Source organism: Oncorhynchus kisutch, linkage group LG26 (genome assembly GCF_002021735.2).
Source record: "Oncorhynchus kisutch isolate 150728-3 linkage group LG26, Okis_V2, whole genome shotgun sequence".
NCBI classification, from domain to species: domain Eukaryota; kingdom Metazoa; phylum Chordata; class Actinopteri; order Salmoniformes; family Salmonidae; genus Oncorhynchus; species Oncorhynchus kisutch.
In genome coordinates this window covers 8,097,669-8,121,629 of record NC_034199.2, presented here as the reverse complement: position 1 = coordinate 8,121,629, position 23,961 = coordinate 8,097,669, and the positions used below count along the sequence as shown (strand labels likewise).

Genomic DNA, 23,961 nt, shown 5'->3' with positions numbered 1-23,961 from the left:
GATTTCTCATTAACCCCAGAGAACGATGCTGCAGAAGCATGCAAGAGGAAAAACACTATAAAAGGGACGCCTTGGTACCTTTTTACTTGTTTCTGATCTGTTCTTTGCATCCTGCTCTACTGATCATTGGCAGCTGACAAGATTGAGGCCGTTCTTTACCTCTGGCTTCTTAATGGCAAGGGGCAGATGAATATAGTGACTTAATTGACTTAATTACGGAGCTAATCAGGTAAATTAGAGAATCTAGGTGCGGTTAAAGGTTACTGTGAGGGGAACCAAGATGAAGCAGACGGCTGGGCAGTGAGTGTGACACACACAGTTCAGAACTGTTCTGAATAAAGTATTTGTCATTTAATTTGAGCAAATAACATGACTGCGAGGCAAGGAGGAAGGTGTGGTGGGAGTTTTTCCAGGACTTTCTGTATTTGCTAAGAAAGGCCAAGTTTGATGTTTGGTCTACCAGACTCTTCACGCATTTGGGCAGAAACTAGTGTCTGGAAATGAGATTACGGTCATTCTAATGTCGTTTTCAACAACTTTTCTACATATAATAGCCTTACGAATTGTACAATACAAATACAGTATAACAAAAAAGGATATAAACACATGGAACAGACTAATGGTGTAAGCAAAATAATGGGAATGATTATTATACTCATGCCTATATGAGAGGACTGGAAGAGAGGAAGTGATAGAACTGACATGGTACAGAGCAACAGAGTTGACTGTATGTGAGGGAGGAGCAAACGGACATGATACAGAGTAACAGAGTTGACTGGATATGAGGATGTAACAGAACTGACATGGTACAGAGCAACAGAGTTGATTGGATGTGAGGGAGGAGCAAACTGACATGTTACAGAGTAACAGAGTTGACTGGATATGAGGAAGTAACAGAACTGACATGTTACAGAGTAACAGAGTTGACTGGATATGAGGAAGTAACAGAACTGACATGTTACAGAGTAGCAGGGTTGACTGCATAAGAGGAAGTAACAGAACTGACTTGGTACAGAGTAACAGAGTTGACTGGATGTGAGGGAGGAACAGAATTTACATGTTACAGACAGGATGGGAAATTCACTTTTCGGTCCACCAGCCAGTGTGGCAGGTAGATAAAATAGAACACCATACCTACTGTGAAGCATGGGGGTGGAAACATCATACTTTGGGGCTGTTTTTATGCAAAGGGACCAGGACAACTGATCCGTGTAAAGGAAAGAATGAATGGGGCCATGTATTGTGAGATTTTGAGTGAAAACCTCCTTCCATTAGCAAAGGCGTTGAAACGTGGCTGGGTCTTTCAGCATGACAATGATCCCAAACACACCGCCCGGGCAACGAAGGAGTGGCATCGTAAGACGCATTTCAAGGTCCTGGAGTGGCCTAGCCAGTCTCCAGAGCTCAACCCCATAGAAAATCTTTGGAGGGAGTTAAAAGTCTGTGTTGCCCAGCAACAGCCCCAAAACATCACTGCTCTAGAGGAGATCTGCATGGAGGAATGGGCCAAAATACCAGCAACAGCGTGTGAAAACCTTGTGAAGACTTACAGAAAATGTTTGATCTCTGTCATTACCAAAAAAGGGTATATAACAAAATATTGAGATAAACTTTTGTTATTGACCAAATACTTATTTTCCACCATAATTTGCAAATAAATTCAGAAAAAATCCTACAATGCGATTTTCTAGATTTTTTTTCTCATTTTGTCTGTCATAGTTGAAGTGTCCCTATGATGAACATTTACAGGCCTCTCTCATCTTTTTAAGTGGGAGAACTTGCACAATTGGTGGCTGACTAAATACTTTTTTGCCCCACTGTACATGTTGTCTTGACGTTGTATTAGTTAATGTGACGACTGTTGTTCATCGAATAATTAAAACGTTTCTAGTTTCTATTTCCCAAATGAACTCAAAGAATATCCGAATATCGATTTTACAACAGCTGCTAATTAACCAGTTACCTCTACAATCTCGTTCTGAACGTCGTATAGTCCGTGAATCTGCACGGACCCGGGTCTCACCGATGAGTTTGTACCACACCAATCTTAGTTGAATATTTATTTACTGGAAAGCTAAAATGATGATAAAAGATACACATAGACAAAACACATTATAGGCTATTGATTAGAACTTAGTATAACGGGCCAACATACTATGGCACGTGTTACCCAAAATGGGGATTTCAAAGAGAGAGGGAAAAAAGAAAGTACACAAGAGAAATATATCTTTGGGTGAATTTGTCAGCTATGCTATTCTAACCCTAGCCTTGCCCCAAACTGCCGCTCTTATGGGTCAGAATATAATGATGTAATTACGTGGGGAAGATCTCAGAGGATTCTCTGCGTGGACCGTTCAGGCTGCTCGATGACGCACTTCTCCGGCGCACCTTTCTGGTCGTTCTCACGATGCCAGCGTCCTTTTGGCTTAGGAGTCTGTTCCCTCACCCTTGCTCTGGAAGGGATTTTCTGAGGACAGACAGCTCTGTAGCTCAAAGCTCACAGCATAGGAATGAAACCGTTTAGATACCACGATTCGCTGGGATTGGATGCTAGGGGGTCCGGCTTGAATTCACCCGCTTGGACACAGCTACTCATCCGTAGCTTGGGTAGAAAAATATATATTTGTCTTCAAACTTGTCTTGCGTTCTGGGTTCATTGACTTTTTAGACCTTGGCTGCAGCTTGGGTCACGTAGACTTATCTGTAAATTCTTTACTCACAGGTTTTATACCCTTGTGTCAAAAGTGGGCGTAATCACCTTTAGGGCAATTCTCTGGGTGTACCAAGTTAAGAGCAAGGTCTAGGTTTTTCTCAAATCCAATTTTAGACAACTAACTTCAAATTTGATCTTTACCAAAACATTCCCTTAGATTTGGACATTTTCCACACAACGTACAATGTATACATTGTATAAACATCAACATTTACTAGGAAAACTCTTCACGTTACAATGTTTTTGTAATAACGTAATCTATTAACCTTTAATAACAAAACAAAAATTACATACATTTTCATATTCCATCTATCGTCATGACTACCAATGTGGCTGACGGAAACCATTGTTCCTTTATTTAATGTTTAATGTTCTGAGGTTGGTTCTTCATAGTAACAGGACAAAGGAATTTGTCTGTGGCCTGAGATTTACCAAGGGCGTGAGGGGTCATAAAATCCCCACATCTTCAGACCCCTAGATCTCTCCAAATTAATATAGTTGGTTCTTTAGTATTTTAACCTGCGTGTCATGAACGTGTCTGGTGGGGATAGACAAAATCAACACACGCACGATGGCGCAAGCCAGTAGAAATGTCGAAGCACACAAATAAATCTAGGAGAACAATTACATTATTTGAGTGTTTTAATGCTAAGATTTTTTATTTTTTTTGAAGTCATCCATGCTAAATCATTAGGTGAGACACAAATGTTCAGCTGCCCCTTTAAGGGACAGGCCATTACCATGGTAACTTGGCCACACAGACTAACTTGTCTGTGATGAAAGAAATCTCAGACTGTGATATTTTCCTATTTATTTTTTTATTTTTAATTTAACCTTTATTTAACTAGGCAAGTAATGTCTTCCAAGCAGCAAAGAGTTACAGCAAACTGAAAAACAATCTAGTGTGTAAACAAAACGATATTACAGCTCTGGAAAAATGAAGAGACCACTGCAAAATGATCAGTTTCTCTGGTTTTACTATTTCTAGGTATGTGTTTGAGTAAAATGAAAATTTTTGTTTTATTCTATAAACTACTGACAACATTTCTCCCAAATTCCAAATAAAAATATTGTAATTTAGAGCATTTATTTGCAGAAAATGACAACTGGTCAAAATAACAAAAAATATTCAGTATTGTCAGACCTCGAATAATGCAAAGAAAATAAGTTCATAGTCATTTTTAAACAACACAATACTAATGTTTTAACTTAGGAAGAGTTCAGAAATCACCGATGCTCCACCAAATTTCACAGTGGGTGTGTCACGCCCTGGTCTAAGTATTTTGTGTTTTTCTTCATGTATTGGGTCAGGCCAGGGTGTGGCATGGAGTTTTTGTATTGTGGTGTGTTTTGTCTTGGGGTTTTGGTGTGTATGTTTTTGGGATTGTAGCTAGTGGGGTTATCTAGCAAGGTCTATGGCTGTCTGGAGTGGTTCTCAATTAGAGGCAGGTGCTTATCGTTGTCTCTGATTGGGAACCATATTTAGGCAGCCATATTCTTTGAGTTTGTCGTGGGTGATTGTCCTATTTGTCCTTAGTGTCTTTGTTCCTGTCGCATTGTTAGTTGACACAAGTATAGGCTGTTTCGGTTTTCATTACGTTTATTGTTTTGTAGTGTTTATTCATTGTTACGTTTGTTTGATTAAACATGGATCGAAATCTACACACTGCAGTTTGGTCCGACTCTCCTTCACCACACCTAGAAAACCGTAACAGGGCGTGAGACCTGGATAGGCCTACAAGCCACATTGTCTCGCACCCACTGTGAAATTTGGTGGAAGATCGGTGATGATCTGGGGGTGCCTCAGCAAAGCTGGAATCGGGCAGATTTGTCTTTGTGAAGGACGCATGAATCAAGCCACGTACAAGGTTGTCCTGGAAGAACACTTGCTTCCGTCTGCCCTGACAATGTTCCCCAACTCTGAGGATGAGTTTTTCCAGCAGGAAAATGCTCCATGCCACACAGCCAGGTAAATCAAGGTGTGGATAGAGGACCGTCAGATCAAGACCCTGTCATGGCCAGCCCAATCTCCAGACCTGAGCCCCATTGAAAATCTCTTGATTTTAATCAAGAGGAAGATGGATCACAAGCCATCAAACAAAGCTGAGCTGCTTTCAATGTGAAAGACTGGTGGAGAGTGTGCTAAGACGCATGAAAGCTGTGATTGAAAAATCAGGATTATTCCACCAAATATGAATCTCTGAACTCTTCCTACGTTAAAACATTAGCATTGTGTTGTTTAATAATTAATATTAACTTATTTTCTTTGCATTATTTGAGGTCTGAAAACACTGCATATATTTTGTTATTTTGACCAGTTGTCATTTTCTGCAAATAAATGCTCTAAATAGTTTATAGAATAAAACAAAAATGCCAATTTTACCCAAACAAATACCGATAAATAGTAAAACCAGAGAAACTGATAATTTTGCAGTGGCCTTTCTTGTCAATTTAACCAAACCTCAAATGCTCTGTGTGACCACTGGCCATTCTTACCTGCTAATGACAAAATCTACCGACATTTTGCGGGTTTTCATTTCCTCCAGAACAACCTTGGTACGTGGCTGAAGAGAGTTGACTGGATGCGAGGGAGTAACAGAAATAACATGTCACAGAGTTGACTGGTAGATGTAGGATGTAAAAGAACTGACTGGTTACTGAACTGACTAGCAAGATGAGTGAAGGATAGGACGTGAGAGGGTAATGGAGCCAACTGGTAATTCATGTGTTATGTTACTGAACTATAAGATGCAAGCTGATGTGACATACTCTTCTCACCAGATTGTCACTGGCAGGTTGAGGATGTTCAGCCCTCAAGGGAAGACTGTGCTAATACTGATAGAGACTGACAAAGAGAGAGCATTGCATGACCGTGGCTGACTGAGACACACACACACACAAAGAGGAATTCACACACAGAAAACAACAGCTGGGGTACACATTCTATGTCACACTTCACACATGTGCATACTTTTGCCAGTTGTCTTCCTGTAATGTTTATACTACTCTTCATTAACTGGTCACACGGAATAACAAATGATCAACATGCAATGATGCATAAATGGTAATTTCCCTCAACTAGAGAGAGAGAGAGAGAGAGAGAGAGATTCGTATCGGCATTATGGAATGTTAACTAATGTAGGAAAGTTACATGTTCGCTGGGTAGATACAGGATAACTGCCAAAATCAAGGAAACACTTGAGTAAATGAGGGATACAAAGTATATTGAAGATCGGTGATTCCACACAGGTGTAATTCCTGAGATAATTAAGCAATTAACATCCCATAACATTAGGGTTATGTATTAAAAATGCTCAGTTGCTGCCGTGGCTAGAAAAGGAGATCTCAGTGACTTTGAAAGAAGGACAAAGGAGCATCTGAGGTTTAAAGGGTGTGTGTCAGTCACCAGATCTCAACCCAATTGAACACTTATGGGAGATTCTGGAGGGACTCCTGAGACAGCATTTTCCACCACCACCAACAAAACACTAAATAATGGAATTTCTTGTGAAAGAAGGGTGTCACATCCATCCAATCGAGTTCCAGGCACTCGTAGAATCTTTCCCAAGGAGCATTGAAGCTGTTCTGGCTTGTGGAGGCTGAACACCCTATTAATAACCCTTTAACTGTTTTCTCAACTGGCTGGTAGAGCATGTTTTGACTGTGGAATTAATTGGGGATAATGAAGAAAAACCTTGAACTGGATTGGTCAACCCTCCCAGGCCTTCTGCACCAATTTACATAATGTGTATCCTTTTAGGTTACTGCAGTTCAGACTTGTGGCACTCTAACTTGCCACTCAGAGGGCTGGAAGAAAACTCAAAATCAGACAGCACAGATATGGGATAAAAGGCAAGAATTCAGTTGGTGAGGGATAAATCCTGTTAGTAAAGACTTTGAAGAATAGGAATTTGTAAATAAATAGTAAAAGGTACTAAAGGAACTGAACTGATTCCACTTATCATCTATGCTCTTAAACTATTCCTTCCATCTAACCAATCATCTGTTCTTAGCATCAATTTGTATCATTCATCCATAGCAGCAATATTTAATCTCTGTCACAGGAATCTTTAGCCTCATGGACTCAGGAAAGGCAGCATCAATCAAGGCTTTGATTTGATTTACACTTTGCCATTGATTCTCCTATCAACCATTTCATACATCCCACATATTCACCATTTGCAATCTATATTGAACAAAAATATAAACGCAACATGTAAAGTGTTGGTCCCATATCCCAGAAGTGTATTTCTCTCTAATTTTGGCATTATTTTTATTCAAATTTTTATTCAAATTTGACCCAAATTAAAGATACAAAATCACATTGGGTTGCAGGTAAAATATAGTTTTATTAAAGGGGAAGAAAACTCTAACTAAACTATACTGAACAAAAATATAAACCCAACATGTAAAGTGTTGGTCCTATGTTTCATGAGCTGAAATAAAAGATGCCCGGAATTTTCCATTTCTCCTTTGACAAGATAATCAAAAGATCCCAGATATTTTCCATACACTTATTTCAAAAAAAAAAAATTGCACAAATTTGTTTACATAGCTGTTAATGAGCATTTCTCCTTTGCCAAGATAATCCATCCACCTCACAGGTGTGGTATATCAAGAAGTTGATTAAACAGCATGCTCAAGGAAACACTTGAGTAAATGAGGGATACAAAGTATATTGAAGATCGGTGATTGAATATATACTATATACTATATATATATATATGGCCTTGTGCTGGGGACAAAAAAAGGCCACTTTAAAATGTGCAGTTTTGTCACACAACACAATGCTACAGATGTCTCAAGTTTTGAGAGTGTGTGGAATTGGCACGCTATAACTGTAGGACTGTCCACCAGATCTGTTGCCAGAGAATTTAATGTTCACTTTTCTACCATAAGCTGCCTCCAACGTCATTTTAGAGAATTTGGCAGTACGTCCAACCGGACTAAAAACTGCAGTTTACATGTAAACAAAGGACCTCTACATCCGACTTCTTCACCTGCGGGATCGTCTGAGACCAGCCATCCGGACAGCTAATGAAACTAAATAGTAATTCTGTCTGTAATAAAACTCTTTCTGATTGACTGGGCCTGGCTTCCCAGTGGGAGGGCCGCCGATGCACCCCTGCTCAGTCATGTGAAATCCCTAGATGAGGGCCTAATGGATTTATTTCAATTGACTGATTTTCTTATATGAACTGTACCTTGAAATTGTTGCATTTATATTTTTGTTCAGGAAATATTCTAAGACAATACCAACAGATCAGCCAGGTCTGAGTTCATGTAAAATATCATACAGTTGTTAGATCTAGCCTACTTATCCATGTTCTTCAAAATTAACTAGTCACAAACTGTTACACAAATTTTGATAACTTTCCTAAATAGTTGATCTGAGAACTACAAGATAAACAGTAGCTTAACGATTGTCCTGTTCGGATTAAAATCATTGTGGGAAATTAGACTTGAATCAATATGGATTCAACCATACCATTACAAACATTATTGTCTGGTTAGCTGGGTAGTTAGCATAACTTAACTGCAAATTAAGTTTTTGCTGTTATCTAAAACAACACCTGGGAATGTGTTTAACTAACTGCATATTTCCCTTCAAAAATTGTTGCTCAAAGCTGCGAGCATAGAGAATGTTTAAAGGATACCCGATTGAAAGATAGCTGATATGCATTTTTCTACATTGTAATTGACACGGTGTAACCTTGAGTAGGCTGCTGCCAGGCTTCAGCTGTGGTACAGCAAAGGCAGTTTATGATTAATAAAAAATGCAATGCTGATGGGTGGTAACATTTAAATAAAACTCAGCCCTTAAACAAAAAAAAGTGGGCAGTTTCGGATTTGTCACTTCAAGCCCAAACAACTAAACGAGGACTTATTGACTTAAATCGTTGTGCAACATCATACTGTAGGTAAGCTCTGGTCATGGTCTTTTAGCTCGAAAAAGTGTATTTCTACCGGTGTGAGCGTTTAAGCACTACAAGAGAGAAAGGTCAACTTTACAGCAGCTACTAGCTACTGAGACAGACAGCACACAGCACAGCCAAGGTCACCTAGGTTTTATTGTTAACCTATAAAGTACTACATGGACTAGCTACTACCTATTTCGGGCAATTTGGTCCTGCCTACATATACGCTACTGTCACAAGACGCAGGCCTCCTTATTGTTCCTAGAATTTCTAAGTAAACAGCTGGAGGCAGGGCTTTCTCCTATTGAGTTCCAAATACTACTTGTTGAAAGAAAACATTTACCCCTTTTTCTCCCCAATTTGTGCTATCCAATTGGTAGACAGTCTTGTCTCATCGCTGCATCTCCCATACGGACTCGGGAGAGGCGGAGGTCGAGAGCCGTGCATCCTCCGAAACACAACCCAACCACTGCTTCTTGAAACAATGCCCACTTAACCCAGAAGCTAGCTGCACCAATGTGTCGGAGGAAACACTGTGCACCTGGCGACCGTGTCAGCGTGCACTGTGACCGGCCCACCACAGGAGTCGCTAGTGCACGATGGGACAAGGACATCCCTGCCAGCCAAACCCTCCCCTAACCCGGACGACGCTGGGCCAATTGTGCGCCACCCCATGGGTCTCCCAGTCGCGGCTGGCCTAGAGCTCCATTTTTATGGAATGGTCTGCCGATCCATGTTACAAATGCAGACTCAGTCTCAACCTCTAAGTCTTTACTGAAGACACATCTCTGATTGAGTGTAGTCGGCTCAGGGTTGCAACATTGAATGGCAAAGCACTGGAGTGACGAACCACCCTTGCCGTCTCTGCCTGGCTAGCTCCCCTCTCTCCACTGGGATTCTTTGCATCTGTCCTATTAAAGGGGTTGAGTCACTTGTTGCTCGCACTCTTCTCGGGCTCGTGCGGTGGGGGAGATCTTCATGGGCTGTACTCAGCCTTCTCTCAGGGTAGTAAGTTAGTGTGTTGATCCCTTTAGTGGCGTGGGGGCTGTGCTTTGGAAAAGTGGTGGGGTTATATCCTGCCTGGTTGGCTGTGTCCGGTGATAACTTTGGACTGGACCACAGTGTCCCCCAACTTAAGATCACACAGGACACCAGATAAGACAGGAGAATTACACCAGATATGATAGATTGACTCTAGCCCCCAGGCACATAGACTATTGCAACATAGATACTGGAAACTGAGACGGGGGGTCTCAGTTTCCAGTATCTATGTTGCAATAGTCTATGTGCCTGGGGGCTAGAGTCAATCTATCATATCTGGTGTAATTCTCCTGTCTTATCTGGTGTCCTGTGTGATCTTAAGTATGCTCCCTCTAATTCTCCCATTTCTCGCTCTCCTCCCCCAGCAAAATTAAGGCTAAATCCCGCCTATTTCTACAAATTATCTTCTTGAAATCTGATTTTAAACTTAACTTGAATCCTAACCACACTACTAATCTTATACCTAACCCTAACCTTAAATTAAGACCGAAAAGACAATTTTAGTATTCATGAATTCTTACGATATAGACAATTTTGTGCCTGGGGTAACAAGTGACAACCCACAGACAGAGCGCATTGTGTGTTACTCTTAAAAGGCTCTGTGCGGAAACACAGACTTTTGAGTGGAATGGAGATGCAATTAAATGTGTAAAAAAATGTACGCTGTTTAAGATATGTAACATTAACTGTAATTAACATATTACCTTCATCGGCCCTAGTTTTAATATAACCTTGCACATCTACATTTGCAATACCACATACAGTATAGATTCCAATCTAAACTATTTAAAGCAGAGGTGGGCAACTCCAGTCGTTGGTGTCACACTTTTGCCCCAGCCCCACCTCACACACCTGACTCCAATATTCAACTAATTATGGTCTTCAGTTTAGAATGCAATTAGTTTATTAATCAGCTGTGTTAGCTTTAGGGCTGGGGAGAAAAGTGTAACACAAATCAGGCCCCTTAGGACTGGAGCTGCCCATCAGTGATCTAAAGCTTCTCTCTCATCTGGATCATCTTAAAACCTACAAAGCCACACCATGATCAATTTCAGGTCTCCCATGTTACACTCACTGTCTATTTGTTATCTCATCCTATTTGTCTGGGGTCCATTTTGTCCCATTTATTCTCAAAGCCGTACTCATAAACCTGGTTTTCTGACTGGTTTGACGCAATGTTATCTCGCTCTATCTCTAGCCTGAGGTCAGCTCTGTGAATGAGATGGTGGTGCGGAGATAGTGGAGAAATTTCACTGAGGTGATAAAATATTGATGGACAGAAAGGCCTTGCTTCTTCCCTGTGGCCAATTGGGTGCATGCGATCGAAGTGAAGCAGTTAAGGGCAGAGAGAAACCTGAAACAAACAGCCCAAATGGCATCGGGAAAGCAGGAAAGAAAAACAGATTGTAAAGTTGGTTCTCCGGAGCATCTTAGGGAGTCGGCGTCCCATTATCTCAATGTGATCATTATCTTGTCTGTACAACACAACCATAATCAGATTCACTTTTGCTTCACTTAACACGCTTTATTCAGAGATCTGCTATTCCAGGCTCTTACTTTAACATACAAGCCCCATCCAGCAGATAAGGAATCAATACAATGTAAATATGTACCAGAGGGATAGAAAAGACAGTACAAATTCAGTATCTGAATTTGCATAATCAGTTGTTGGTATACACAAAGGCTGGGATATGAGATATGCAAGCCTGGTTTTGTTTGACAATGAATTATATAAATGCGCCACATTTAAAGTAGCTGGCCAATCAGCGGTCTAAAGGAGGATGAGCTGGTCAATCAGCGGTCTACTTGCGTGAATATTTTTAATGACTGGTATACACCCACACCATTCTGTTGTTGGGGTACACCCACACCATTCCAACAGAAAAGCTGATTTTCAACAAACTTTTTTTTGGGGGGGGGAAACTATTTCACTTAAATTGTAAGTAACTATAGGTCATATTTCATAGAAATCTGGAAACACTAGGCAGTTACTTTAAAAAAGGTTGAAGGCAGATGAGGGATCATTCATCCTTTTGTTGTCGAACCAACTCAGCCCTTTGTTTTCACTTTGCGCAACCGACTGCAGACTTTCAGTATATCAAGATCGTGTTAATGTCTAACATGATTTTGAGGTAGTGTTTATTTTTGTGTAAGTGTGCTAAGTGTCTACAACAAAGCAGTTTATTTCTAGGTGTTTTGAAGCATTCTTACTCATACCACATATACAGTATATACTATATACATATAATTGTTTACGTTATTTTGGGAACAATGAAACCAAAGTGAGAGAATATCAATGAAGCCTAACTTTTAAAATAAAGACACAGGCATAATCTCCACATACTTTCCCTAGACCCTGCCACAGCTATGTGTTCAGTTACAAAAATGCTTAAATAACTAAATATTCACATGACCAACAACAATAAACTCCCAACAGTGAGACTTCATTGCCAATCTACGTCACCTTGTTTAAAGAATTAAGGACATGCACCATGTCACACAACATTCTGCTCACCAAAACATTGCAACCAAGTTCCATCAATATTGTCAAACATCCAACAGCTATGGCAGAATTGTGGTATGCGTGTTGGCACTTACCGTTGATCCATTTGGCCTCCGGGTCGTGGGCAACAAACTCAGGCTTGAACAGATCTTCCACTGTGAGTTTGGTATCACTGCCAGCTTGGCTGTCCGCTTTTTAAAAAATCACAAAATGTTTTTATTAATTACAAACTATCATCACTGGGAACTCAATAATTGTCACGCCCTGGCCATAGAGAGGCTTTTATTCTCTATTTTAGTTAGGCCAGGGTGTAACTAGGGTGGGTATTCTAGTTTCTTTATTTCTATGTTTTCTATTTCTTTGTGTTTGGCCGGGTGTGGTTCTCAATCAGAGGCAGCTGTCTATCGTTGTCTCTGATTGGGAATCATACTTAGGCAGCCTTGTTTCCTTTCGCATTTGTGGGTAGACTTGGTTAGTGGCATGATTGCCCAAATTAAGCTTCACGGTGGGTTCCTTGTTTTGTTGGTGACATTCATTTCAAATAAAGAGAAATGTACGCTCATCACGCTGCGCTTTGGTCCAGTCATTTCCAGGAAGACGGCCGTGACAATAATGATCAAATCATTATTTTATCATTATCAATTTAGAAGTTTCCAGCATTGTTTATTCTCTCACAGAAGGAGCAAATAATAGCAATAGGGCATATGATACTAAAGGAAAAGGGGTGTAGTATTGCTTTTTAAAATTTTATTTGTGAAGCTTGCTGCATCAAAGTCTTTCTGAGGAACTGAAAGACATTTTTGAGAACTTGGGGTGACCCAGAACTTAGGGTCATAAAGTCAGTCTCCAATCAAAGTCAAGACTCCTTGATCTTGACCTAGAAGCTATCCCAGACATATTCTGTCAAGAGATTGCCTCTAGACACTAATCTAAGGTCAGCATTATGTTGTTGCTCCTGGTCAAGGTCAGCATTGGTGGGTAATTTAATCTGATTCTAGATCTATGTTTATAGTGTGTTCTGTATACAGCATATAGCTGTATAAGAGTAACTATACATGTTGCATCCAGCTGTTAATAATGTCTTAGGTCTGTGCTTTAGTCAGAAAAATGACAGTCAGATTAATATACCAAGGACTAGAGATGTGGAGTGGTCTGGAAACAGGGACTTTAATCTAGGGCAGTTTTTAAAGCTGTTGGGACTCTTGAGTGTGATGCTTACTTTAGCCTTTATGAATAAAATAAATCAGGATAAAATCTTATCAGAAGATTGGATGCACTTGGACGGCTTCACCTGCTCTAGAGGCAGACACTTTGAGCAACCTTTAAAATTCAGATGAAGAGGGAGCCAAACATTTAACAGAGAGAGAGGGAAGGTTGGAGGGGTGAGGGAGAGAGAGAGAGGAAAAAGTAGAGAAAGAGAGAGAAATTATCAGTGTTTCCCTTATAGTATATTCATTTAGCTAATAAATAATTTTGCTAATATACATTTGGCTAATAAAAAGAAAAGTTTAAGATGGGCAAAAGAACACAGACACTGGACAGAGGAACTCTGCCTAGAAGACCAGCATCACAGAGTCGCCTCATCACTGTTGACGTTGAGACTGGTGTTTTTTGCGGGTACTATTTAATGAAGCTGCCAGTTGAGGACTTGTGAGGCACCTGTTACTCAAACTATGTACATGTACTTGTACTAATGTACTTGTCCTCTTGCTCAGTTATGCCCCGGGGCCTCCCACTCCTTTTTCTATTCTAGTTAGAGCCAATGCCAATTTCTCGCATGGAATAGCCTTAATGTCTCAGAACAAGAATAGACTGACAAGTTTCAGAAGAAAGTTATTTGCTTCGGGCCATTTTGAGCCTGTAATCGAACCCACAAATGCTGATGCTCCAGATACTCAACTTGTCTAAAGAAGTCCAGTTTTATTGCTTCTTTAATGAGCACGACAGTTTTCAGCTGTGCTAACATAATTGCAAAAGGGTTTTCCAATGATCAATTAGCCTTTTAAAATGATTCACTTGGATTAGCTAACACAACCATTGGAACACAGGAGTGATGATTGCTGATAACGGGCCTATGTAGATATTCCAGCTACAATAGTAATTTACAACATTAACAATGTCTAATAAATAGCTTTCGTAAACATGTTTTAACTGTAAAATGTTAAGCCATTAATGAGAGGATGTTGTTAAGCCATTTGTAAACTACTGTTGACAAGGACAGATGCTAATTGTGTAGAGAGAGAAGGGCCAAATGATTTTGAATGTCAGCCATGTTGGCCCGGGCTGGATAACTACAAAGCACTTCGGTTTGTAAATTATGTGGCAGCCAAATGCAATAGATAGCTAGCCCATCAGATACTCAAGGGGTTTTAAATTGTCTGGAGCACCAGGGGACAATGTGGTCTCTGTTCATCTGTGAGTCATTCCAAAGATTTCTGAGTACGTCACTCAGCATAAACTGTTCTTAATTGCAGCAAATTGAGGATGTTGATGAACAGCTGAGTAGTGAAACTAAGTCAATATACAAGGTGTAGTGTACTTATTATCTATGCCCAATACCGTACCTGGGGTGAGGAGGATGACAGACATGGTGATAAGAGAGCAGACCCCCAAAATAACCAGCAGAGCAATAGCAATTCCTTTCCAGTTCCTGTCAGGTGGAGCTCCTGCACCAAGGTCCTGTAGAGAAACAGAGAGAGTTAGGAGAGAGGGAGAAAGAGAGAGAGAGCAAGAGTTGTCAAAAGAGCGTTCTGGAAAATACCTTTCAACATCTTTGGAAAATACCAATGTTCAGCTAAAAGTAGACATACCTAGACACACAGAACCACAAAACACAGGGATAAACACACAAAAGGATATCAACCCCACATAAAAGTTATAGATTTGAGCCCATTTTCTTCCTAGCTCTATTTTCTTGCTTCCATCCCATACAAACAATTTTCAAGACCACAGATTGTCAATACATGAGTTCTTCTATGTTGAGTCAGTGTTATGTAGGAGCTTACAATAAACATACCCATAATGTAAAATTGCTGGAATGTCAAATTGAAAGCCAAATCCAATTCCCAGATCACAGACATTGTGCATGCCATACACATCCATTTTGAAGCAGGGACACAATAGGAAGCAGCATGAGTTAGCATGGGTTGATCCCTACGATACGATGTAAACAGCCTAAGAAGAAAAACACAATACTAAAACAGCACAGTCTGTGAGGATTAAGTGCTGGTCCTTGTGTCACAATAACAATGTCAATGATTGTGACCATGTCAATGACAGCAGAGTAAATGTTTACTCATGCACTAGGTACAGGTGAAGGATCTCAATTTGACCAGTTTCTCAAAGCAGGAAAATAAGCCTGCCGCAACATAAATGGTGAATTATTGTGTGGAAATAATGAATTGACATTTTTGCATGGGTTGATACATTTTAAGTTCGGGCAAATCAAATTAGAAATTTTGAAGTGGAAATAACCAACTTTAGGAGACTTTTTAAACCTTTTATACACCACAAGTTTGCATTTCCTGTGACAACAGGATGATCAAATTAAGATTATAAATCTGTAATAGTAGAATAACATAAAGTAGTAAATAATACAGTCACAAAAGTTACTCATTCAGCTGTATAATAGTCAATGTGCTAGCCACGATGTTTCAGCATGTCACCTTGAGCTGCATTGATAACCAGCTCCATGGCGAGGCTCAAAATGAGCTGCATGATAGGGCTTAATCTAAGCTGTGCGGTGGGGCTCAATGAATAACACGACCAACATTATGGCATTTTGTGTTTATATTCAACTCTGAGGTAGGGAGGGGTTTATAAGTTGCATGGAGGAGCTCAGAGTAAATGGCATGAAGAGACTTTATGAAACATGCAAGTTAATACTTCATCATTTGCATTTCAAGAGGGGAATTTGCATGGTTGAATTGTTTTCATTAAACCAATGACTGTATATATCAAATATATCAAACTTGATTTGTCACATAGGCTGAATACAACATGTGTTCCGTGAATGCTTACTTACAAGCCCTTAACCAACAGAGTGCAGTCCAAGAAAGAGTTAAGAAAATATTCCAAATAAACTAAAGTAACAATAATAAAAAGTAACACAATAAAATAACAATAATGGTTTTAGCCATCGATCACGTGACACCATTCATTCCTATGTGATGACTCAATAGCGCATTGAAGCAAAATTATGTTGGCTAAGATGGCGTCTAATGGAGACGCTGGCCTTTAATCAATTAGATTTGCTCACTTCCTGCCTCCTTTCACCTCCTGCCTCCCAGGAGGCTGAAAAGATTTGACATGGGCCCTCAGATCCTCAAAAGGATTTATACAGCTGCACCATCAAGAGCGGCTTAACTGGCTGCATCATCGCTTGGTTTAAACAAGTGTTTGGAATCCGACCGCAAGGCGCTACAGAGGTTAATGTGAACGGCCCAGCACATCACTGGGGCCGAGCTTCCTGCCATCCAGGTCCTCTATACCAGGCGGTGTGAGAAGAAGGCCCAAAAAATTGTCAAAGACTCCATCCACTCAATCCACAGACTGTTCTCTCTGCTACTTCACGGCAAGCGGTACCAATGCACCAACAGGACCCTGAACATCTTCTACCCCTAAGCCATAAGACTTCTAAACAAGACAGCTAAAATGTAATCAAATGGCTACCTGAACTACCTGCATTGACCCTTTTTTGCACTAACTCTCTTGCACATACTTTATGCACACCCACTGGACTCTACCCACACACTCACACATACATACACTGACACTTCAACGCACAAATCCTTTGAGCCTTTATTTAACTCACACGCACACCCACACACACATAATATGCACACACATGCATACGCACACACACATACGCTGCTGCTACTGTCTATTATCTACAGTGCCTTGCGAAAGTATTCGGCCCCCTTGAACTTTGCGACCTTTTGCCACATTTCAGGCTTCAAACATAAAGATATAAAACTGTATTTTTTTTGTGAAGAATCAACAACAAGTGGGACACAATCATGAAGTGGAACGACATTTATTGGATATTTCAAACTTTTTTAACAAATCAAAAACTGAAAAATTGGGCGTGCAAAATTATTCAGCCCCTTTACTTTCAGTGCAGCAAACTCTCTCCAGAAGTTCAGTGAGGATCTCTGAATGATCCAATGTTGACCTAAATGACTAATGATGATAAATACAATCCACCTGTGTGTAATCAAGTCTCCGTATAAATGCACCTGCACTGTGATAGTCTCAGAGGTCCGTTAAAAGCGCAGAGAGCATCATGAAGAACAAGGAACACACCAGGCAGGTCCGAGATACTGTTGTGAAGAAGTTTAAAGCCGGATTTGGATACAAAAAGATTTCCCAAGCTTTAAACATCCCAACGAGCACTGTGCAAGCGATAATATTGAAATGGAAGGAGAATCAGACCACTGCAAATCTACCAAGACCTGGCCGTCCCTCTAAACTTTCAGCTCATACAAGGAGAAGACTGATCAGAGATGCAGCCAAGAGGCCCATGATCACTCTGGATGAATTGCAGAGATCTACAGCTGAGGTGGGAGACTCTGTCCATAGGACAACAATCAGTCGTATATTGCACAAATCTGGCCTTTATGGAAGAGTGGCAAGAAGAAAGCCATTTCTTAAAGATATCCATAAAAAGTGTTGTTTAAAGTTTGCCACAAGCCACCTGGGAGACACACCAAACATGTGGAAGAAGGTGCTCTGGTCAGATTAAACCAAAATTGAACTTTTTGGCAACAATGCAAAACGTTATGTTTGGCGTAAAAGCAACACAGCTCATCACAATGAACACACCTTCCCCACTGTCAAACATGGTGGTGGCAGCATCATGGTTTGGGCCTGCTTTTCTTCAGCAGGGACAGGGAAGATGGTTAAAATTGATGGGAAGATGGATGGAGCCAAATACAGGACCATTCTGGAAGAAAACCTGATGGAGTCTGCAAAAGACCTGAGACTGGGAAGGAGATTTGTCTTCCAACAAGACAATGATCCAAAACATAAAGCAAAATCTACAATGGAATGGTTCAAAAATAAACATATCCAGGTGTTAGAATGGCCAAGTCAAAGTCCAGACCTGAATCCAATCGAGAATCTGTGGAAAGAACTGAAAACTGCTGTTCACAAATGCTCTCCATCCAACCTCACTGAGCTCGAGCTGTTTTGCAAGGAGGAATGGGAAAAAATGTCAGGCTCTCGATGTGCAAAACTGATAGAGACATACCCCAAGCGACTTACAGCTGTAATCGCAGTAAAAGGTGGCGCTACAAAGTATTAACTTAAGGGTGCTGAATAATTTTGCACGCCCAATTTTTCAGTTTATGATTTGTTAAAAAAGTTTGAAATATCCAATAAATGTCGTTCCACTTCATGATTGTGTCCCACTTGTTGTTGATTCTTCACAAAAAAATACAGTTTTATATCTTTATGTTTGAAGACTGAAATGTGGCAAAAGGTCGCAAAGTTCAAGGGGGCCGAATACTTTCGCAAGGCACTGTATCTTGTTACCTACCTGTTATTCACTGTGTATTTATTCCTAATTTGTATCTTATCTTTACTCTGCATTGTTGGAAATGTACCCGTGAGTAAAGATTTCACTCTGTTGTCTATGAAGCATGTGACAAATAAAATTGGACAAACATTTTTTTAGGAGGGAAGGACACTCTTCCGTTTGCCTACTAACAAACTGACACACTCCTCGACCACTCAACCACTTAGTGGTTTACGGGTCACGGAGGAGAAAGGATGGAGGACAGACTTTTGCCTACGCGAGAAAACTCATAACATGCGCAGTTTGAACTACACCAGGAAGTGATGTTGCTGGCTAGCTCAGTGCTGCCCCCTCTCATTGATTAACTCTGGTTGAATGCCGACCCGGGTACTGCAGGCTAAATTATCGTTATTATCGTTCTGTGTGAGATTGTTAAATAATTGGTTCAAGGACATACATCTGTTGTATAAGAATAAATAATTGGTACCATGAATTACTTCAAAACATGTTTTTATTTGATCAAAAATTAACCATGAGGATTGCCATTTTTTCCATTCCCTATAATGAAGGAGCCTGTTTTCAGCTAACAATGCCTGCAGTACCACGGTCTGCCTTGAATTTCCTTCAATGAGAGGGGGTAGTTGTTCTCCACTGCATTAAATCCTTTCTCGGAGTCTCTCTCTCACACTCCAACTTCATGACCCCCGACTACTGTAGCAACTCCCTGGCACAAACAAGCAGCCTTTTACCAGCTGTACAGTATCAGCGTGTGTTATTACCTCTATTCGACAAGACAGAAACACAACACTGTTTGCATTTAGAATTTCACAGGTTAACATGGAGAAAGAACACTGGTCATCGGGTCAAGATGGCCGCCTAAGTTAATAGCCATGCACTGGTGGGGTAAGAGGCTGTGGCACTGTCAGAGTTCTGCCTCAGTGGTCTTAAAAAGGCTCTCCTCCATCCACATCTGCTAGTTCTGATAAGGTGGCAACATTAAGACCCTCTCTCCACAGTCATCCAAACCACTAGCTTTCCTGGCTTCAATTGCCCACAAAACCCTGCAGGTACAGGGAGGGGATTACTGGCCGCCGACCCACTTCTAAGATGTGATTGGCTAGATGGGGTGAAGTAGAAAAATGGCCAGTTAGACCCAGGTCGCTGTATCAAAACGATTTTTAGACATTTCTGCTCCATCTTCCAGAGGAGGTGTTCAGTGTCTATTTATTAAATGTGTATCTTGGAGGTTTCACGGGGTAATTGTAAACTAAACCATCATATTTCTCCTGCTCTGGAAAATGTTCAAATGCTCAAGCACCTCTCTAACAGCTATGGAGAGTGCAGTTTTCGGCTGTCCATATTTGAATGCCAGGGGGCACCCCTTCGTTCTGGGACCAAAGTGTTGTATCAATTACGACCCCCAAAGGGCCCAGGAGGCTGATCTATTATCAGAGGTTAGGCCGACGCTCATTTCATTAATTCCACAAAAAAGGCTGCCTTGTCCTTGAATGTTGACAGCAGCTCTAAATTGTCAAAGCCCTGCATGCATGAGCTTTTCTCTTCACCTCACTCTATCTCTTTCTCTTTCTACAATTTCCTACTTAGCAGTTTTGGAATCATCATCCTTAATTTATTAACTCAATTATGAGCAAAGATAGAGTGAGTTCTGGCCCGACGTGTCTCTCCATTACCATTATGGGGATTAGGAAACCGTGGCAGGGCCCTGACAAATGCCTAGCCTCCAGGAAAAAAAAAATGCCTGGGTGTGTTTCACTTAGAGCACCCCCACCCCCCACACACATATAGTGGGGAGACATCCCCCATGACCGTTCTATTGCAGCTCATATATTGTATTCAGAGCTAAGTCATTCAGAGCTTCATAGCTGAAGTCATTGGAATCACAGTTGCCCCAACACACATTCAGTGACACATGCCTTTACTTGAAGAGTTATGCCACTTTACAATATGCTTATGACCCTATTATGGATGTGTCATAAATAACACTTCAAGTAAATTGTTATCACACCTACTGTACACATTGCTCCCGAGTGGCGCAGCGGTCTAAGGCATTGCATCTCAGTGCTAGAGGTGTCACTATAGACCCTGTTTCGATTCCAGGCTGTATCACAACCGGCCGTGATTGGGAGTGCCATAGGGCGGCGCCATCCGTGTTAGGGTTTGGCCGGGATAGGCCGTCATGGTAAATAAGAATTTGTTCTTAACTGACTTGCCTAGTTAAATAAAGGTAAAATAAAATACACAGACATATCCACAGGCAATAGCCTATAGGCAAAGGACTGCTAAACAGTAGCGCCCAACCAAACAAGCATGTTGCCATCTAGAAGCACTGCAAGTCTAACTTTCTTTACTTTCACCAGTCTAGACAGAGTTTCCGTTTCGATTTACAGTCCAAATAAAACAACAGAGTCATAAAACTAATATGGCTGCCCACACCATTTTTCAGAAGCCAATTTTTTTGCCCTTTGATTTTCTGTCATAGAATGTCATTCATCTTCCAAATGTGCTATGTTACTCCACATCGGAGTGTGCAGTCTGTGTTGCAGGGAGACACTGAAAACCATAAATAAATATCTGACAGCTCTGGCAATAAGCAATCAGACAAAGGCTGTGTTCCAAAAGGCACCCTATTCTCTTTATAGTGCACTAATTTTCACCAGGGCCTATAGGTCAAAAGTAGTGCAATGTGTAGGCAATAGGGTGCCATTTAGGATGCATCCAGAGCCTTCATTTATCTATGTCTCAGAGAAGAAACTCAATGGAGAAGAAGCACATGTCTATGGGGAGTTAGGGTTGAGATGTTTTGTAGGTACACATAAAATATCCCTTTTAGTTACAGTGAGCTCCAAAAGTATTGGGAGAGTGACACATTTGGTTGGTGTTGGTTCTGTATACAATGACTATGAGGTTAAAGTGCAGACCATCCACTTCAATTTTAGGGTATTGTCATCCTTATTGTATGAACTGTTTAGAAATTACAGCACTTTTTGTACTTAGTCCACCATTTTAGGGGACCAAACGTGTTGGGATAAATTCACTTATGTGATTTAAAGTAGTCAAAAGTTTAGTATTTGGTCCCATATTCCTAGCATGCAATTATTATCAAGCTTGTGACTCCACAAATATGTTGGGTGTATTTGCTGTTTGTTTTGGTTGTTTCAGAAAATAGTTTGTCCAATAAAAATTTATGGTAAATAATGTATTTTGTCATTTTGGAGTCACTTCTGTTGTAAATAAGAATATAATATGTTTCTAAACACTTCTACATTAATGTGGATGCTACCATGATTACGGATAGTCCTGAATTAATCGTGAATAATGATGAGTGAGAAAGTTACAGATGCACAAATACTGCATGATACCTTCAAGACATGCCAACTTCTCACCATCACAATAAAAGGGAAGGTTAGCATTTTATTTGGGGGAAGGGTATGATATTTAAGCATCTGTAACTTTGAATAATGATGAGTGAGAAAGTTACAGATGCACAAATACTGCAGGATACCTCCAAGACATGCCAACTTCTCACCATCACAATAAAAGGGAAGGTTAGCATTTTATTTGGGGGAAGGGTATGATATTTAAGCATCTGTAACATTCTCACTCATCATTATTCATGAATCATTCAGGAATGGCTGTAATCATGTTAGCATCCATATTAATGTAGAAAAGTGAAGACACATACAGTGGGGCAAAAAAGTATTTAGTCAGCCACCAATTGTGCAAGTGTTACGGTTTTCTTCTATCTCCTCCTCTGACGAGGAGGTGTAGCAGGGATCGGACCAAAACGCAGCGTGATTACTTAGATTCACGTTTAATAAACTAAATAAACACGAACAATACAAAACAAGAAACATAACACGAAAACCTAAACAGCCTATCTGGTGCAAACAAACACAGAGACAGGAACAATCACCCACGAAACACTCAAAGAATATGGCTGCCTAAATATGGTTCCCAATCAGAGACAACGCTGGCCTAATAAAGATATAAACACAAAATACTTAGACCAGGGCGTGACAGAACCCCCCCACCCCCCACCCCCCCCCCCAAGGTGCGGACTCCCGGCCGCACACCTAAACCCATAGGGGAGGGCCCGGGTGGGCGTCTGTCCACGGTGGCGGCTCCGGCGCGGGACGTGGACCCCACTCCAACAGAGTCTTAGTCCACCTGCATCGCGTCCTTTGATTGGCGACCCTCGCCGCCGACCTTGGCCTAGTAACCCTCACCAAGGACCCCACTGGACTGAGTGGCAGCTCGGGACTGAGGGGTAGCTCGGGACTGAGGGGTAGCTCGGGACTGAGGGGAAGCTCGGGACTGAGGGGAAGCTCGGGACTGACAGGAAGCTCAGTACTGACAGGAAGCTCAGGCAGGTAGTTGGCTCTGGCAGATCCTGGCTGGCTGGTGGTTCTGGCAGATCCTGGCTGACTGGCGGTTCCGGCAGATCCTGGCTGACTGGCGGATCCTGGCTGAATGGCGGATCCTGGCTGACTGGCGGATCTGGCTGCTCCATGCAGACTGGCAGCTCTGGCAGCTCCATGCAGACTGGCAGCTCCATGCAGACTGGCATCTCCATGCAGACTGGCAGCTCCATGCAGACTGGCAGCTCTGGCTACTCCATGCACACTGGCAGCTCTGGCTGCTCCATGCAAACTGGCAGCTCTGGCTGCTCCATGCAAACTGGCAGCTCTGGCTGCTCCATGCAGACTGGCAGCTCTGGCTGCTCCATGCAGACTGGCAGCTCTGGCTGCTCCATGCAGACTGGCAGCTCTGGCTGCTCCATGCAGACTGGCAGCTCTGGCTGCTCCATGCAGACTGGCAGCTCTGGCTGCTCCATGCAGACTGGCAGCTCTGGCTGCTCCATGCAGACTGGCAGCTCTGGCAGTGCTGAACAGGCAGGAGACTCCAGCAGCGCTGTAGAGGAGGAAGGCTCTGGCAGCGCTAAACAGGCAGGAGACTCCAGCAGTGCTGTAGAGGAGGAAGGCTCTGGCAGCGCTAAACAGGCAGGAGACTCCGGCAGCGCTGGAGAGGAGGAAGGGTCTGGCAGCGCTGGACAGCCGAAGCGCACTGAAGGCCTGGTGCGTGGTGCTGGCACTGGTGGTACTGGGCCGAGGACACGCACAGGAAGCCTGGTGCGGGGAGCTGCCACCGGAGGGCTGGTGTGTGGAGGTGGCACAGGATGGACCGGACCGTGAAGGCGTACTGGAGATTTTGAGAGCAGGGCTGGCACAGGACGTGCAAGGCTAGGGAG

At 41.7% G+C, this 23,961-nt stretch overlaps 1 protein-coding gene across 2 annotated transcripts in view; it reads right to left on the bottom strand.

Moving 5' to 3' along the window:
* The window catches only part of LOC109871308 (inactive dipeptidyl peptidase 10-like), a 142,392-nt gene that overhangs the window by 106,313 nt on the left and 12,118 nt on the right, over positions 1–23,961 (bottom strand). For both annotated transcript variants that reach the window (XM_031806044.1, XM_031806045.1), the window contains exons 2-3: positions 14,740–14,854; positions 12,271–12,366 (exon numbers count right to left, since the gene is read on the bottom strand). In XM_031806044.1, coding sequence (XP_031661904.1) covers positions 12,271–12,366; positions 14,740–14,854 — 211 coding nt within the window. The remainder of the gene's footprint in view (positions 1–12,270; positions 12,367–14,739; positions 14,855–23,961) is intronic.